Source organism: Aulostomus chinensis, chromosome 12, assembly GCF_037954235.1.
Source record: "Aulostomus chinensis isolate RoL2024-O1b breed Wild chromosome 12, RoL_Achi_v1.0, whole genome shotgun sequence".
Lineage (NCBI taxonomy): Eukaryota > Metazoa > Chordata > Actinopteri > Syngnathiformes > Aulostomidae > Aulostomus > Aulostomus chinensis.
In genome coordinates, this window is record NC_141331.1 from 6991829 (window position 1) to 7008322 (window position 16494).

The window sequence follows — 16494 nt, forward strand, 5'->3', positions numbered from 1 at the left end:
CTAGATATTTCTGCTCACACCATGTCTTTGACAATGCTGATATGTCACCACAAATAAGCACACACACACACACAAACACACAGGCAGCACGTTGCAGCTATATTGCTATAGCATGTTGAGGCCACCAGGGGTCAGTGTCAGGCCTGCACGACTGCAGACGCCATCAGTACAGCAAGTTCCATCAATCCTTTTAAAAAGTGTTCTCAGTCCTTCTGCTTATGGTGTGGAATATAATTTAGCACATCTGTTTTAATCATTCACTGTGTGAGAATATACCTCTGCTCTATTCTCCGAAGTCATTTCAGCAGACATTCGTTGAGTAACAGCCAAGTCACTGAGGTGCTTCAGGCAAATACACCTATACTATTGGTAGAACTTTGCTACATTAAGTACATTGAATTAAATGACATTAGGATTGTGACGTGCACTGTGACGCTGAAATGAGCTTGATTTAATAGTGACGAGGGTTTCTGAGTTTGGATGTAGGCTGTCCCTCCGGGGTCAGAAGTGATGTATGTTCTAGTTCTGTTCTCAGTTCTGCTCCTTTCACTCTGGTCAGCACCAGCAGGGAGAATGAACCGTTCATGCATCTGCCTGGAGTATGCACTGCTCTATCAGAAACTGTGAGCTTGCCACAGCTCTGAGTAGGTGCTTCTCTGCTGATGAACAGACAATCTCAGGCTTTAAGTTCCTTTGAAAGAATGAATTGTGACATCACACATGAATGCATGAATTCAAAAAGTCTTGTCACATTTTATCCTGAAAATGGACATAATGACACAAATGCTTTTACTTCTGGCCCCTTGAACACAATCTGACTATAAGTTACCTTTTAAAAGCATTAAATTTGTACCCGGCTTAACTTTTGAAACAGAGCTGAAATCAGCAACTACTCTGACAACTGTCACTCACGTCATACATTCTCAGGTTCCAGCACCATGGTTCCTTTCTACATTCTTTTTGAACATTTCATAGAACATTTGATTGAAAGAAACGCCCATCAGATTAAATAATTATGAAAATATTTGTTAGTTTCAGTCCTGCATGTATCAGTAACATTCAGGATTGAAGGAACTGCATTCTTTACTGACGGCCAAGGTTTCCTGCTAGGTCGACTCACAATGTTGCCTCTGTGTCATGGCTGATGTCTAATAAGTCATGCGTCTGCATGAACTAAAAGTATTTTTACTAGGAAGCCATTACCGTAAGTTTAGGTGGAAAGCTGAGCAACAAGATCCAGACCAGTCTTACGCCTCTGCTCTATTTAACAATGGAAACATCAAGTGTATAAAGACAAAACAAGTTGAGCTCAATGTCCACTTCCTCCAATATTAAAATCTGTTTTGTCAACTCAGGATTTTAAGGTCAAGACTGAGCTGTCAACATGCGTCCATCTTCTCCTCGGAACACAAAGCACAGGATTCCACCTTTTTTACAAATCGTAACGCTTTTATTCAGACTGTACAGATACAACAGACTTATCTCATTTTTAAAAATAAAACAAGTAAAAAAAGACAAAAAATGAGTATCCCCATAAATACAATATGCCTTTAAAAGCAGAGTGTGTTGCAGCTTGCGTATGTTTCAACGAAAATACACACACTCACACACACGCATAATCCTTCTGAAATCATATTGATGCAAAGCAAAGAGGTGAGTTTTTGTGTCGGTTGCAACTGCAGAGGTGGTGTGGTGGAGCCGTCTCCTTCCTACATACATTCACACAGGAGAAAAAAACCCAATATTTTCTTGTATATAAACTGCCTTAATGTTACACTGTGAAAATTAGTATATAAAGTGTGTTTTCTATCATTAAGATGTGCACTCACGACACAGTTGCAGTGATAAAATTTTAAAAAAAAAATTGTCTCCTCAATGTGAACTCTTTCATTTATACATGAGGCAGGTAGAGAAATGTGCTAGAAGATGAGAAACAAAAGTTTCAGACAATCATGTGCTGCCTTGCAGCTGACTTAGGAAAAAAAAACAATCATTTTTCTGCTCCGGTCTCCACTGGATTAGCCGTGATTTCATTCTCGTATGACAATTTTAGATTCTTTTACGGCACAGACAGAAATCCATCAACATTAGCAAGTATTGAAAGGTGTCTTGTTGTTCAACACTACACTACAGCACCTAAGGATTTTTGTTTTTTATCTTGGAAAAACTGCTTTAAGAGGGAAAATGCTGCAATGAAAGGGTTGAAACAGTCAAATTAAAGGTTGGTTTATGTTTTCATGCTATGAAACTGTTTTCAGGGGTGAAAAGGCCCATGAGCTGCAAACTAAAGACTTGAGACGACGTGTGACATAATTTCCATAAATAAAAAAAAAAGAACTGCTTTAGAACCAGTACAGAGTCAAGGAATCAGTGAGGTCACCAACAAAAAGGTGTTTAACAGAATTTAGAGAGCTCGGGTCAGATATGAATGGGACTGCATCATCGTAGGTTACTTTCTACCGCCTTGAATCCCTAACAAACGAAGACATCCTTATGTTGTGTGGTGTTTTTCTACTTGTAGTTAAAATCTTAATGTTTTTGCATGCATTTATTAAAAAAAAACCCGACTTAGATTACATAAATGAGCAGCACTCATCTTAAAAGCACCCCTGGGATGCATCGGACAGCTTCTCTAGCGAGCCTCCTTTGAAACTGTTGAGGCCATGTCACTCTTCATGTTGCTGGAGGGACCTGCCATACAATCACTGGTGATTAGGCTCCACTGCACACTTTCAGAAACTGTGTGGCTTCTTAGTAGTGTTTTTATGATTGAGAACTTTAGGCGTGAGAGCAGAAACATCATTTCTTGACACGCAGAAAATGAATGACATTCTGTGTATTGTGACTGCTTCTCACTAACAACAGTGAATCATTAAAAACTAGACTGCAACATCAGAGGGAACGATAAGGTTCAGGAAAACAGTTTTAACACTTAGAATGAAATTATGAGAGCATGGCAGGTTTGAGTGGGTACAGTCTTTTTTTTTTTTTAAATATCCAGGATAAAACAAGTTTCAACATCCAAAACAACCATTTCCACAGATTAAACATGTCTCTCTGGTGAGGCTTCCAACAGTTCAAGGACCACACACAGACACAGACAATGAGCTGTTGCATCACCATCACAGAGAAACTCGGGTGTGTGTGTGTGTGTGTGGTCTCTTGAACTGTTAGGGTAAAACCAGCCTTGGGTCGGCGGGGCCCTGTTGTTTGAAGGTACCAGTGAGACCGTTTAAGACTTAAGAGAAAGCTTGTTGGATTCAGATTGTTTGCTAGTATTTAGCCCTCTCAGACGGGCTTTTACTGCTACTCTGGTAGATTATCACGTACAGTATCCAATGTAGCGCTTCGTTTAAGTAATCCACCGGGCGATGAACGTGTTCGCAATGATTGGCTGATGCAGCGCCTTGTCGCATGACATCATGATCGCTAGTGGCTGAACTGGAGCCAGACTCAACTCTCTAGCCAGCGCTGGCTCTCCAGCTGCGTCAACCTACCGCCCAAGTCGGTCTGAATGCGGCCTGAAGTGGAACAGTCACTTCTTTAACACTTTTTAACCTTTAGAAAAGCTGTGCAAACCAACACATACAGTAACTTCATTCACCTTCGGAGTGAACATTCAATGCGGGAGCAATAATTCAACAGTGTGGAAAAACAAAAATTAAAGCAATACGAGTTTTTCTGGAAGATTTCTGGGCAGCCACTTGGCACAAATAAAGACTTGAGCTGCTGAATTATTCTTCAGATTGAAAGAAACAAAACAAAGAAACAGGCAAGATTGTAATTTAACATCTAACACACAATTTAAAGCGTTTCAGTCTGTAGTTAAAAGCAGAGTAAATTAAAATGTACATATATAATCCAGGCATACTATTGAATGCATTCACAGTCAGGGGGTGTGGCTGCAGGGGTCAAACCTTTGACCTTTTTGCTGCAGCAAGCACATCAGTCTTTTCTGTTCCCTTGGAGAAACTCACACAAAAATAGACAAGGAGTACATTCAATTTGTAATATAAAAGGATAAGTAATGAGTTTCATATTAAAAGTAACTTCAAGTCCGGCATTAATGTTACAGTCCAGGGACCAGTGTGGTCATTTATACCATGTAAAATCCAGAAATACAAAAGCTGTCTGGGAAAAAAACAAAACAAAAAAAGCAACCAAAAGAAAAACAAATTGTCCGTTTTCTATGGATATCGACAAGTTTGTGTTCAACAACACGGCTTGCTGTCACAAATAGAAAAAAAAAACACCTACTGACAAAATACTTCCAAAATAGAAAAAAATGAAAGCTTTCTGACCTCATTTTTACGGATTTCACATCGATGCTAGGAAAACTTTAAACCGTCGTCTCTCCATGGTTACCGTTGCTAAGACGCTTGTAGAACCTCCGCCATGATTGAAGCGTCTTCCCGGACCAGACCCAGAAGCCAGAGGTGATTCCGACTATCATGGTCATCAGGTATTTGATCATGAACACGGTGAAGTCAGGGGTCATCGGGGCAAAGTTGTGAACCGGGCAGGGGACGGCGAAGCGCTTGCAGGTCTGCATGTGCCAGGTCCGCTCCCAGTGCTCCCTGAAGGCCTGCTCGTAGAAGTAACAGGCGATCACGATCGTAGCCGGGACCGTGTAGAGGACGCTGAACACGCCGATTCGCACCATCAGCTTCTCCAGCTTCTCCGTCTTGGTGCCGTCGTGCTTCATGATGGTGCGGATCCGGAAGAGAGAGACGAAACCGGCCAGGAGGAAGGACGTACCGATGAACAGGTAAACGAACAGCGGAGCCAGGACGAAGCCCCGGAGCGCATCCACATTGAAGATCCCGACAAAACACACCCCGGTCAGGACGTCCCCGTCCACCTGGCCCATGGCGAGGATGGTGATGGTTTTGATGGCTGGCACAGCCCACGCGGCCAGGTGGAAGTACTGGGAGTTGGCCTCGATAGCTTCGTGCCCCCATTTCATCCCAGCTGAGAGGAACCACGTCAGGGACAGAATCACCCACCAGATGGAGCTGGCCATTCCGAAAAAGTACAACACCATGAAGAGGATGGTGCAGCCCTCCTTCTTGGTCCCCTGGGCCACAGTCCGGTACCCGTCATCCTTGAATTTATCCACACAAACAACTTTGTCCTCCAGGAAAAATCCCGCAGCGTAGGCGACCGCCACCATGAAGTAGCAGCCGGACAAGAAGATGATGGGCCTCTCCGGGTACCTGAACCGCCTCATGTCCACCAAGTATGTCAGCACCGTGAATAAAGTGCTCACACAGCAGAGGATGGACCAGATACCGACCCAAAGCCGGCCGAATTTCACCTCATCCTCTCCGAAATACATGATACCAGTGGGCTTGGTGGGCTCACATGGAGCCCCGCAGTCTTTGACCCCCATGAATCGGTAACCCAGGTATGAAGGCACCTCCAGCTGCAGGGGGCAGGAGAACTCGTGGTACGGGCTGTGCTGGGGCGGGCGGGGGTTAGGTCGGCCAATGTTGGGTGGAAGGGTCACAATTTCGGGTGCATAAGAGGAAGACGAGGAGTCCGGGCTGCTGGGTTCCGACGTGTTCTGACCCACACATATCTCACCAGCCCCGTGGACGGGGAAAGCCTCGCAGCGGAGCCTCTCCGGCCACTGGAACCCGAATTTATTCATCAGGGCTTCACATCCCTGACGTGCACGCTCACACAGGGACCGGCAAGGGGGGATGGCCTGCTCCAGAACCGTGCACACCGGCGCGTACATGGAGCACAGGAAGAACTTTAGATCCGCGGAGCACTGAACCTTTACCAGTGGGTAGAACTGGTGTACCTCCAGTCCTGCGTCCTCCTGATTCGTGTGGCCCAGGAGGTTCGGCATGATGGTCTGGTTGTAGGCTATGTCTGTGCAGAGCGGGATCGAAATTGGTTGGCAAAAGCCGTGTTCTGGCACGGAGATACCGGACTCACTGTTGTAATGTTGAGCAGAAGTGAGTGAGGACAGTCCGCATACTAGCCACATGATCCGCAGGAGCACGGAGCCAGTGGTGGACCTGGCCGCCGCCATAGTTGAGGAGGAGGAGGAGGAGGCGGAGGAGGGGGAGGGAGGGAATGAAAAACTTTGATCCAAACTGGGGCGACTTAAAAACAGCTGAAAAGCGATGCAAATCTACATCTGGTGTCCCCACACGTACATAATAGTCCGAGTGACTCGAGTAGGGACAGTCGCGATCGAGTTCTCCGGTGTTTTAGGAAGTTAAAACCAAATGGAAGCTCAGTCGTGTCATGACTTCTTGATGGTCTTTGTAAGTGACTCCGAGCAGCCCACTCTCACTTCTCCGATGGAAAATAAGTCCACTCTCTCCGGAGGAAAAAAAAGAAGATAAAACCGTTCACTCGAAAAGTCCACCGGCGTCTTAAACACGCGTCAGTTCTCGTTTCGACGCCTAAATCGTACCGTTAAAAGGTTTATATTCCAATTCTTTCCTCCCGACTTGACTTCTCGGAGTGTCGGCTCTCAGGCGGTTGGAAGTCCGGAGCCTCGCTCTCGTCACTCTGAGCAGATTCCACCGGTTTCCAGGCGCCCATCCATTCACAAGCCTCCCCCCGACAGAACGCGGGGCGCCTTGAAACCGGTGCTGCGTCTCAGCCAATCCCAGCACTTGTTTTCCTACAGGACTGGTTCCTGATTGGACGTTTACTCCCCCATCGAAGGAAAATATGTTTCAGTGATTATATTACACAAGAGATTTGATCGAAATAATCACCACGGTTGAGTTTTTCGCAACAGCGCGGCTTCACTCAATGAGAAGTTTAATTAAAAGTCCTAATTGCGCCATGTAATAAATGGTATTATCTGATTGCAAATGGGAAATATAGCAAAGCATTACTTCCAAACAAGATAGCATCACCTTGGCCAGTTTTTTTGTCTTTTTTCCTTTTGTCCCTCCTTCCTTTCTAGCCCTGCGTTTTTCTGTGATGCAGTATCTTAAACTATATGATCTGTAATGTATTGAAAATGAAGCAATATTAACACTTTAATTAAGCCTAAAGAGCAGGGATTTATTAAAAGTGGAAATGAGTTCAGGTGAAAAAAATCTGCACATTTCCTTTAACTTTCTGAGTGACTTTTTCTGCTAATTGGGGAAACAGAGCTTTTTGTGACTGAAAACACTGCAAATGACATATAAGGGGATAAAAACACAGCAGGATAGCTTCAACCCTTTCAACTGCTGCTCAAATCACAGGCTTAGTAATGTTAATTATGTGAGAATTAAATTACAAATTATTTTGATTATAAGGCTACAACATCCGATAAACTGTGCTGTCATGCCTGTGGAGAATCTCATTCTCTCCACATGGACTGAGACGCAGTTACCAACAGTAAACGTTTTCTACTTATTTTCCGGAAAAACAGCATATTCAAAAGAAACCTGTCATTTCTCCTCTCATGGTGACCTCCTTTGTTTGAATCTAAATGATTTACATCAGATTATAAAGTAGTTTCACACATATATGAGTGTTTATTATTGCCTTTGTTCGCAGGTTCTCCAGTTATGGAGTATCTGAGGTTTATCATCATGGTATATCTGCTACAAAGATAGCAAAACACAAGCTGTGTAATACAGTATGTCTTTATTGGAAAAATTGTAATTGCTGACGAGTAGTCAAAGGTGGCAAAAGTACATACATTCTTTACTTAGGTGTTTTAAAAAAAACAAAAAGGACTGGTAAAAGTAGAAGTACTGATTCAATCTGTTTACTCAAGTAAACATAAAAATTACAGGCAAATATGCTTGTTTTCCATCCTCCCAAGAGCCAGACAAGAAGACACATACCCCTCTCTCTTCTGTGTGTACATCGGGGAGCTGAGTCCCACAGGAACTCAGGAAGTGGATGGGCAGGTTATCATACTGTCGTCAAAAGTCAATTGAACACACATTCTCTATCAAATGGTCGTTGGCTGCATTCGTAGAATTTGGGTTCTGCAAAGAATCACTGTGAAAAACAATGTAAAAGTAGGAGGGATTGTAATTTTACATTTAGATATTCTGAACTATGTCATGCAGCGCTGGCAAAGCCCCAATACACGACGGCCAACGAAACAAAATGATGTTAACGACTAGAGGAGCAACTGCTGCACCTAACCCTGGCAGGCTTTGTAGGAGAGGATGATGGTGATGATTCCTTCAAGACAAACCAATTGTGCTAAGCTAACTAGCCGTCAGCCAGTGTGCGTGGGAGGGGTATCTCTCTTCTTGTCTGCTCTGGGGACGACGGCAAACACCGGTGCGTGTATTTCTCGCAAAAGTTGACTCGATCCTAGAAAGCAAACAAAATTAATTTTGCTGTAATGTCCAAATCACTTTTAAATGTCAGCAACGGAACTGAAAATATTATGACAACAAGAAGCTTCACGTCCAATTAAGCCTTGAGCTGGGGCGTGGGTGTTTATGAGTGACTTACCCTGATGGATATACCATAGAATCATCTTTGGTATGTGTTATTCTCCTGTCCAATCTGGTTGATTTCAGTACTGATGTTTGAAATGCGTACAGCGCTTTTGCAGCAAGTCTGTTTTTTAAGAAGGAAGTAATAGAAAATACAGACACTGTATTTGTACAATAATTTATTATTGTATTTAACTATTTGTAAAATAGTAAAAAGTACCTAATCCAAAAACAGACATTGAAAAAGTCTTCTTAAATACAGTGTTTGTACTTTGTTAAATCCCACCTCCACATGTAGTGAACAACGTGAAAAGCTTGAAATTTCTTTCTGTCTGTTTACAGTTAATTTATTGTGTGTATTTCTGCGACGGCACTATCGTCACAAGTGTGAAGTCAAGTTCTCTTGGTCGCTGTGTGTTGGATATGTAAACACACTGCAGCAAAGCCCGCACACCATGCACACAAGCTCATGAAACCCAGATGGATTCAAGTGCTTTAACCACTCAACCACAGCCTGCACCTCTTGTTGTTTACTGTGCTGCCTGAAGAATTTAGTTTCAAACACTTTGGTGCAGCACCTCAACCAGCCAACGTGGGAACAAACGGCCACCACAGTCAAAGCGGCGGTGATTTGGCTTTACAGCACGATCGATCTGCCCACAGGCCACAAGTGTAGGAGGCGGTTCCCGGTGGCCTCGCTGCATTTGGTGTGCTTCTACTCTGAGTGGGATGAAAGGAGGTGGGGGTAGGTCGAGGTGGGGGAAGGGACAGGAAGAAGAGAGAAGGTCGAAGAGGGCAGGGGGAGAAAAGAGAGGGGGGAGAAACCAGTTAGGGAAGCTGAGCCCAAAAGAAAAATCAGTGCTAGAGTTCCCCTGGCCTCAATGCAAAAAGTAAACTTGTATTAAAATAAAGTGACAATTTTGGATATACTACAGAAGTATTTAGTCTAAATCTGATGGTATTCGTACAGCTTGTGTTGGACGTCTTTATCTGTGTGAACCCACGTGGTATGCAGTTCTCTCAAAGGCCCATTTTATTCAATATTACATGCTTCCATTTGGTCAAAAAGAATAAAATTGCACAGTTCTGCAAATTATTTCAGTCACCAAGCGAACACAGGCCCATACAGACTGCTTTCACAAGTAAAATGAACAAAAAATGACGGAATGTGTCTAACTGTTTAGTTAAAAACAAATATTGAATTGTTTGGAAGCCAAAGGTTGAGTCCATCTGTCATCTCAACTCGTCTCTGTTAATCATTTTCTCAGTTTTACACTGATGAGTGAATCAAGCCATAACGTCTGCACAGCATTATGACAAATAAAACACCCATTCAAGAATGTGTAAGAAAAACATCTGCAGGCCAAAGAGACTAAACACGCCCTGAAAGACGAAAAACATTTCTTAACAATGATGTAAAACACAGCAACTTAGAATAATCTACAATGGAACTTTTTTGTGTGTTTTTCTGGAGCTGTAATGCATTCACTGAGATTGAATTTAAAAAGTTTAAGCAGCCACGGTAAAAATGCAGACTGTTTAAAGAATGTGAAACCTAAAACCTTGTTGGCAAGGTGTAGCGAGATGACCTCACTTGTAACTGTCATCTCAAATCTTTATCCAAGCTGTGTTTCTAATACAATTCACTGATTACTGAAAAGCAGCTGCTATTGATGAGCCAAAGCGGAGGTCGGTCCAGCTGTGGTGTCTGCTTGTTAGCAGACATACGGACTCTATGAGGGCCACATCTGTCGAAATAAACATTCAAACTACAGCCGGAAGCCTCAGACAGCTTTAGAGGGATTAATTCAATATGCCGATCACGTCTTATGATTACAGGACTGTTTTCACTGGTGGGGCTCGACGTCTGTACGCAGAGTTGATGAGCTGTGTGATAATTAAAGACACCTGCAGTTAAGGCTATTGATTAAGAATGTTGTTAGCTCACTTTGATTTCCCCGGAGAGAAAGCTCCAGACAGCTGAGTGTCTCTGAACCGGAGATGTGCACACACTACGGATGGATGGAAGCAAGTTAATAGATGAATGGGTGACTGGATGTTTGGCCAGGAGGATTCTGTTTCATTTTTGAGCTGTGAACCAATAAACAATCACTGTGGTTGCTGACTGGAGTGAAGGCCCCGCTGAAACTGAAGGAATCTAGGTTTTGTTTTTTGTTTTTCTTGCCACATTTATCACTTCTTTTTTTTTTTTAGAAGCTAAACATGCTGGAAAACTCACAGAAGTCACCCTTGAGGCACTGTGAAATGCCAGAACCTTTAAGACGCGTGAACTTTTCTGAAACAGGATTGAAGTTTACTACACCCCTAACCACCAACATAGACTTGCTGTAGTGTATGGATTATTTTCAGCAACCTGGCCATTACTGTTGAGTTATGGCCAATATCTCGGGGTGGACTGTCCTCTTCAGAGCTTCGTGATGATTTATTTGGAAGATGAGCTGCAATGTGATCCACATAAACAGTGCTCACTACTCCTAGCTCCTTGTTCAGGTTCTGTCAGATCACCAAAACATCTTCACTCAACTAAATTGTTCCATTTGGAACATCCTGCAATGTCTCCAACACAGGCAGCACTTCCTTCCTCCGTTGCTCTGGAAACGCAGTAACGAGAATTGCAAGAACCCATTTGTAAGGGTTTGAATATCAGGGACATGTTGGGGATATCTTTGCTTTTATATTGAATTTGCAAAACTTTGTGAGGCAAACCAAAGTCAGTTCAGATCTCCAGGGATAGTAATTAGCCAGTCAAAATTCACCGGTTTCCTAGAGGCATGAGACTAGCAAATGATTTATTAAATTGATATTGTGTCTTTTAGGTAACCTGTCTAAAGCTTTTGAGTGGTCGCAACAATAAAAATGTTATCCAGTGTAAACATACACAAACTCCTTTGGGACTGTTGGATAATCTTTCTTTCACTCTTGGAGTGAAATAATGAACCAGTTCCTCCCATCCCAGTTTGGAACACGTTCATTATGTTTTTCAATGGACTGTGTAACCTTGGCGACGCTGCATGGCAACAGCCCGATCATCACCACCTACAGATTTATTTTGTGATAGGAATTTGTTCACCCCTGTAGGAATATTTTTTGCTGAAGAGAAATGAAAGAAAGACATAAAAAATATTTTCCTGAAATTTGAACAAGATTATCAAGTTTATACTGTATGTCCACATATAAAATGCACGTCCCACATAGCGCTTAAAAAGTTACAGCAAAAACTTTCTTTTTTAAAGCATGCTGTTTTTAGAAGGTTCATGTAAATTTGGGATTTACTTGTAAGTTGTTTTTTTTTTTTCCATTGCAGCAAGTATGATATATATGGAAAAATGTCTAAAAGGGTAGTTGTGGAAATGTCTGGATTTTGTTTGAACAAATATTGGAAAGTGATGACAAATTGAGTTTGTCATGTTGGTACTTTGTTGGAGTTTGATGGCTAAACATCTTGAACGAGACTCGCCAGTATACACACAGAAATGTAAAAACATACACTCTTCAAATATTACAAATAGAAGGGCCAAGGTGATTGAGGTTTCTAATGAGGCTGTACTACGTCTCTCCCTGCCCCTCACTCTGGTTTCTCTCTGTGGTGTAAAACACGGCGTTAAGCCGCCACGCCAGGTCAAACCGATGCGTGTTGGCTTGTGCAACTGAAGCTGTTTGTTTGTAGTGTCTGCAGTGGTCAGGCACATGGAGGTAGTCCAGCAGGTTTCCAGACAGTCGGCTGGTGTTTGGACTGCCGTCTGCTGCCGCTGGACATCTGCTGGAGAGTGTTAGACAAACAACTAAATTTACAGTAGACCAAGGTGAAATAAACAAAGGAAGAGAAAAAAAAAAAGATTTTGGTTCAGGTTGTGCTTGCTCAGTTCAAGGGGAGCCAGACCGCCACGCAAAGCACTTGAGCTACCGTGTGAAAACCAATACTGAACAACTATTTATATATGGCCTTGAGGTGGAAAAACACAGGCCGTTTAGTTTGGTCTGAGGAGGTTTTCCAATTTGAGGATGGCTAACAGGATGTGTTGGCTAACCAAAGTGGTCTACCCACCATGTGAAGTGTTCAGGAGGAGGGAGCTAGAAAGGTTCATCCAATGTGCTTGTGGGTATTTATGCTTTAATCCATCTATTACCTGAGTGATTATGTAAATTCATATGGACCAAACTCTAAATCTGACTCGTACCTTGCTGTGCTATTGCTATACTCTCTGTGCTCAATGTGACATGACTTCTAAGTGTACCAGAATGTTTTTAGACATACGTGTTGAAACTAACCCACGAGGGGCCTCCTGGTAGCCAAGTGGTTCTCTCACTCTCTGCTCATTTCATGACAGCCTTTAACTGTTATCTAGTACATACTTAAGAAAGAACTCTGGGGCCTCATGAAACCACAGAGCCGATCTACAGTTACTCTTTCATGCACTTTGCCAAGGAGGTAAAATTGCCGTTTGCCTTTTAGCAGGATTATGCAATTACTATGAGGCTGATTTCACTAAACCTGGTGGAAGGTTGCAGCGTACCAGGGAAGAACACATCAGACAGGTTTAACAAATGAAAAATGGGCTTTTCTTCCTGCTGGATATAGCTGATGTCTTCTTTCGTCTCTGGGCGCCTGTCTGTCAGCAAGATGCCTGAGTGGAGGTATGTGCTCTCTGAGTACCCTCTAGTTTATTCGACTTGTCTGCTGCACACCAAGAATTCAAATCTTGAGCTTCTCTAGAGGTTCTTGAACTTACTGCAGATTTTGGACCACTTCACGTTGTCAGACACTGTTGAAACCAGGTTTTACAATCAAGGTGAGATTCGTCGACGCGACGAGGGCCAGGCCTTTACTGGTAGGAACTAGTTTTCGTGACATGTTGTCTGAGGCATCCATAGTGATGCAGTTGTTGGCACACATCAGGAGTGCCAGAAATAGTTGCGTGCTGATTTTTTAAAGAGTAACTGGAGAGCCAAAGGGAGTCACAGAGAAATGTTTCCCGTGTGGTTTAACTTTCTGACAAGTAATTCTAATGAATCATACTGGATCTGACATGTTGATGGAAAAGTCTTCAGGTTCAGAGGAAACCACTTGTCACAAGACAGATGAAAACACCTCATGTTTAGTGGCAGTCACAGACACATTTATATTTACGGTAAAAAATGGGATATAACTTTTTAACGTTTATATACTCAGGGTTGGTTCTCTGAGAACGATGCTCTCTTTAGCAGGAACCACTCAAATTAACCTGCCGGAAACCCTGGTATGTGATGTCAGAACGGCCCCTCTGATTGGGGTTTACAGGGTCCTAAAATTGTCAATAGGTGGCTGTAAAACTGTCTTCTCCCCCCTCCCCTTCAAATGGATCCATCCGTGTAATATCAGAGGTCAAGCAGAATCAAAAGAGTTAGAGGTTTGAGTGAAATGGATATTAAGTGTCCAAAAAAAAAAAGGAAAAAAAAAGAGAAAAGGTTAGAGACAAAGGCTGATATTGCAAAATGTTGTAAAGTTAAAGATTTATATGTCAAAAAAATATGTTGTTGCTGAATGCATTGATCTTCATATGTCAGGAACTGCCCCGCGACAGTACAGCTACAATTACCCCGTACAGGGTGAACCCTGCTTCTCGCTCAATGTCAACTAGGATATGCTCCAGCCCCCCCCCCCCCCAACAGATAAGTGGTATAGAAAATGGATGGATGGATGCATTGATGATGCAGTGTTGTGCTAAATCCTGCTAGCTCCAGTGAGAGTAAATCTGCTGGGCATTAAATGAAGAGGAGGAGAGATTTCAAATCAACTGAGATGACCCAAAAATGCCTCAAGGCCTTTGTGCACGATTTGACACAAAACAGAGTTAGGAAATAATGCATTGCATAACGCAGTACTTTTTTATGATGAAGCTTTTAAAGTCTCAGTGTTTGTTATTTGTGCAGTATTGCTTACTTGTTGGGTTTTTTTGTGTACCTGAACTGTGAATTTTCCATTGCTGAGGTACAGACACTGCTGGATTTGAGTTTATATAATATTCTGTTTATGCTAACTGTGATTTCTGCTGAGATACACGTGAATGTAGATTTGTGTGTATGTGTGTGTCGGGGGGGGGCAGATGAAAATTGCATATACCATTAGAAGTGCATGTGGGACTCTCGTCTCAATGGGGGCGGGGGAGATCGACCTTAAGAATTTAGGAGAGAGAGAGGAATGCAGGCAGCTGGTTTGTGTCTGTCAGTGCAACACAGAGAGCTCACAGTACAGGACAGAAGACTGCACACACACGCACACACACACACACACACACACACACACACACACACAAAAGCCCCACAAACATACTTAAACGAGGCCACACACCAACATACATGTACAGTGATGAAAGAATGATTTATTTAGACCAACAGAGAGTGTGTTCGGCAGTGAGAGGTTCAATAGTGGACATCTCAACAACTTAAAAAAAAATCGCAAAATGTGAGCGCTTCGCTTGGAAAATCCACGTAGTACACGAATATGGAATTAGAAATCATAAATCATATCAAATGCAGCCAAAGTTGAGATGGAGGAGGCTTAGGTCAGTTTCACACGGATCACCTCCCCTCCATTCTGAAAAGAATTATTGACCTCATTATAGCTGAGAAGTAACACGTACACTCCTGGGCTGAAGCCAGACCACAACAGCCTCTTCAGAGAGGACAACATTTCTGTGTGAACTGCGCAGTAGAGGTCCTTAATGATGACCACACCAAGGAATTTGAAACTTTTGACACTCTTAACCTCAGATCTGTTGTCCTGTGGGGGGGGGGGGGGGGGGGGGGGGGTCATCCTCCTAAGGTTTCCTTGTTGAGGTAACCCCTTTCCCACGGGCTAAAAACATGCTAACACCCGCTAACATCTGAGTTTTGAATGCAGTGGGAACAAGTATATTCACTCGTTGGTGAAAAGACCATGCATTAGTCACAAGTAGTTAACGGCTCTAGCTTTGACCGGGATCGGAACCAAGGTGAACACGGATAGCCACCCTCATACGAGGAGCACTCGGAGCTCCGCTGTGAACAATACACCCCATGGAAGCAATGAAATCTTGATGCTTCCACTGGTAACGTCTTAACAGCTTTTTGTCATGTTGGCTGCAAATGTATCCTGTCAGCATTCAAGCAGCAGTCTAGCATTGCTCAGTAGGTGTTGAATTAGAAAAATAAACTGGAGCAGGAGATGTGAACCAGTAACCACAGAAACTGTATACAGATATAGAATGTGACACACCAGGAAGACAAAAAGGCAGCTCCTCATTTACTCTAAATGGGAATCAATTTGTACCTCACTAGCAGCTTAACTCAGGTTGATAAAAACCTGTGTGTACCCGGGTAGCCAGACTCCACACAAGTGGCCATCTGCCTCGAACAGTTGTTTTGAGATAAAACGAGAAGGGGTGGATAAATAGTGTTGACATCGTTTTGTGTTTTTTTTCTCCTGATAAATGCCACTTGGAGCTGGGATCTCTGGCAGAGTTCCTGGTTCTAGTACTGGACCCACATTCGCTGCACACGGTCTTAAATTCGCAGTGTTTTGTTTTGTGTTTTTAACTGCCACCAACTTGGTGACAACGCATTTGTAGTTGCCCTGTCAAGGGAAGATTCGCAACTTGTAAACATGGGAATCTTTCTCATCTGTCTCATGTATCCCTTATGACATTACATGTGCTTGAGGTCAGCGAGGAGGAGGAGGAGGAGGAGGAGGAGGAGGAGCTGCCAATTGTCACCACCTGAGGCCTATTCATCAGGAAGTCAAAGACCCAGCTGAGGAGGAAGGTGTCAAGTCCCATACTCATGTCACTAAAACTAGTGGGTTGTGTTCTTAATTTAGACATTTTGGTTTGTTTTGGTCATCGGTAAGCATCTGTCAGCCTGCAGTCTTGGAATAGTCCGGAAGAGTGACATCTTAAGCAGCGTCTAAAAGTTTCCTCTTGATTTAATTTGATTTTTGTTTGCTTGGAGCAGCAGAAGGGAGACGTGATCTGCTCTCTCAGAGGGGTTTTATAGAGTTGAGCACCAGTCTCTTGATTTAACTTTAGCTGAT

General features: G+C 43.1%; 1 protein-coding gene across 1 annotated transcript; it reads right to left on the bottom strand.

Annotated features, from left to right (window-relative positions):
• Positions 1–1434: 1434 nt before the first annotated feature.
• Positions 1435–6572, bottom strand: LOC147251870 (frizzled-7-A-like). Its single transcript, XM_086219812.1, has one exon. The coding sequence runs from the start codon at positions 6041–6043 to the stop codon at positions 4340–4342; it is 1704 nt and encodes a 567-aa protein (XP_086075938.1). The 5' UTR covers positions 6044–6572; the 3' UTR covers positions 1435–4339.
• Positions 6573–16494: the final 9922 nt, after the last annotated feature.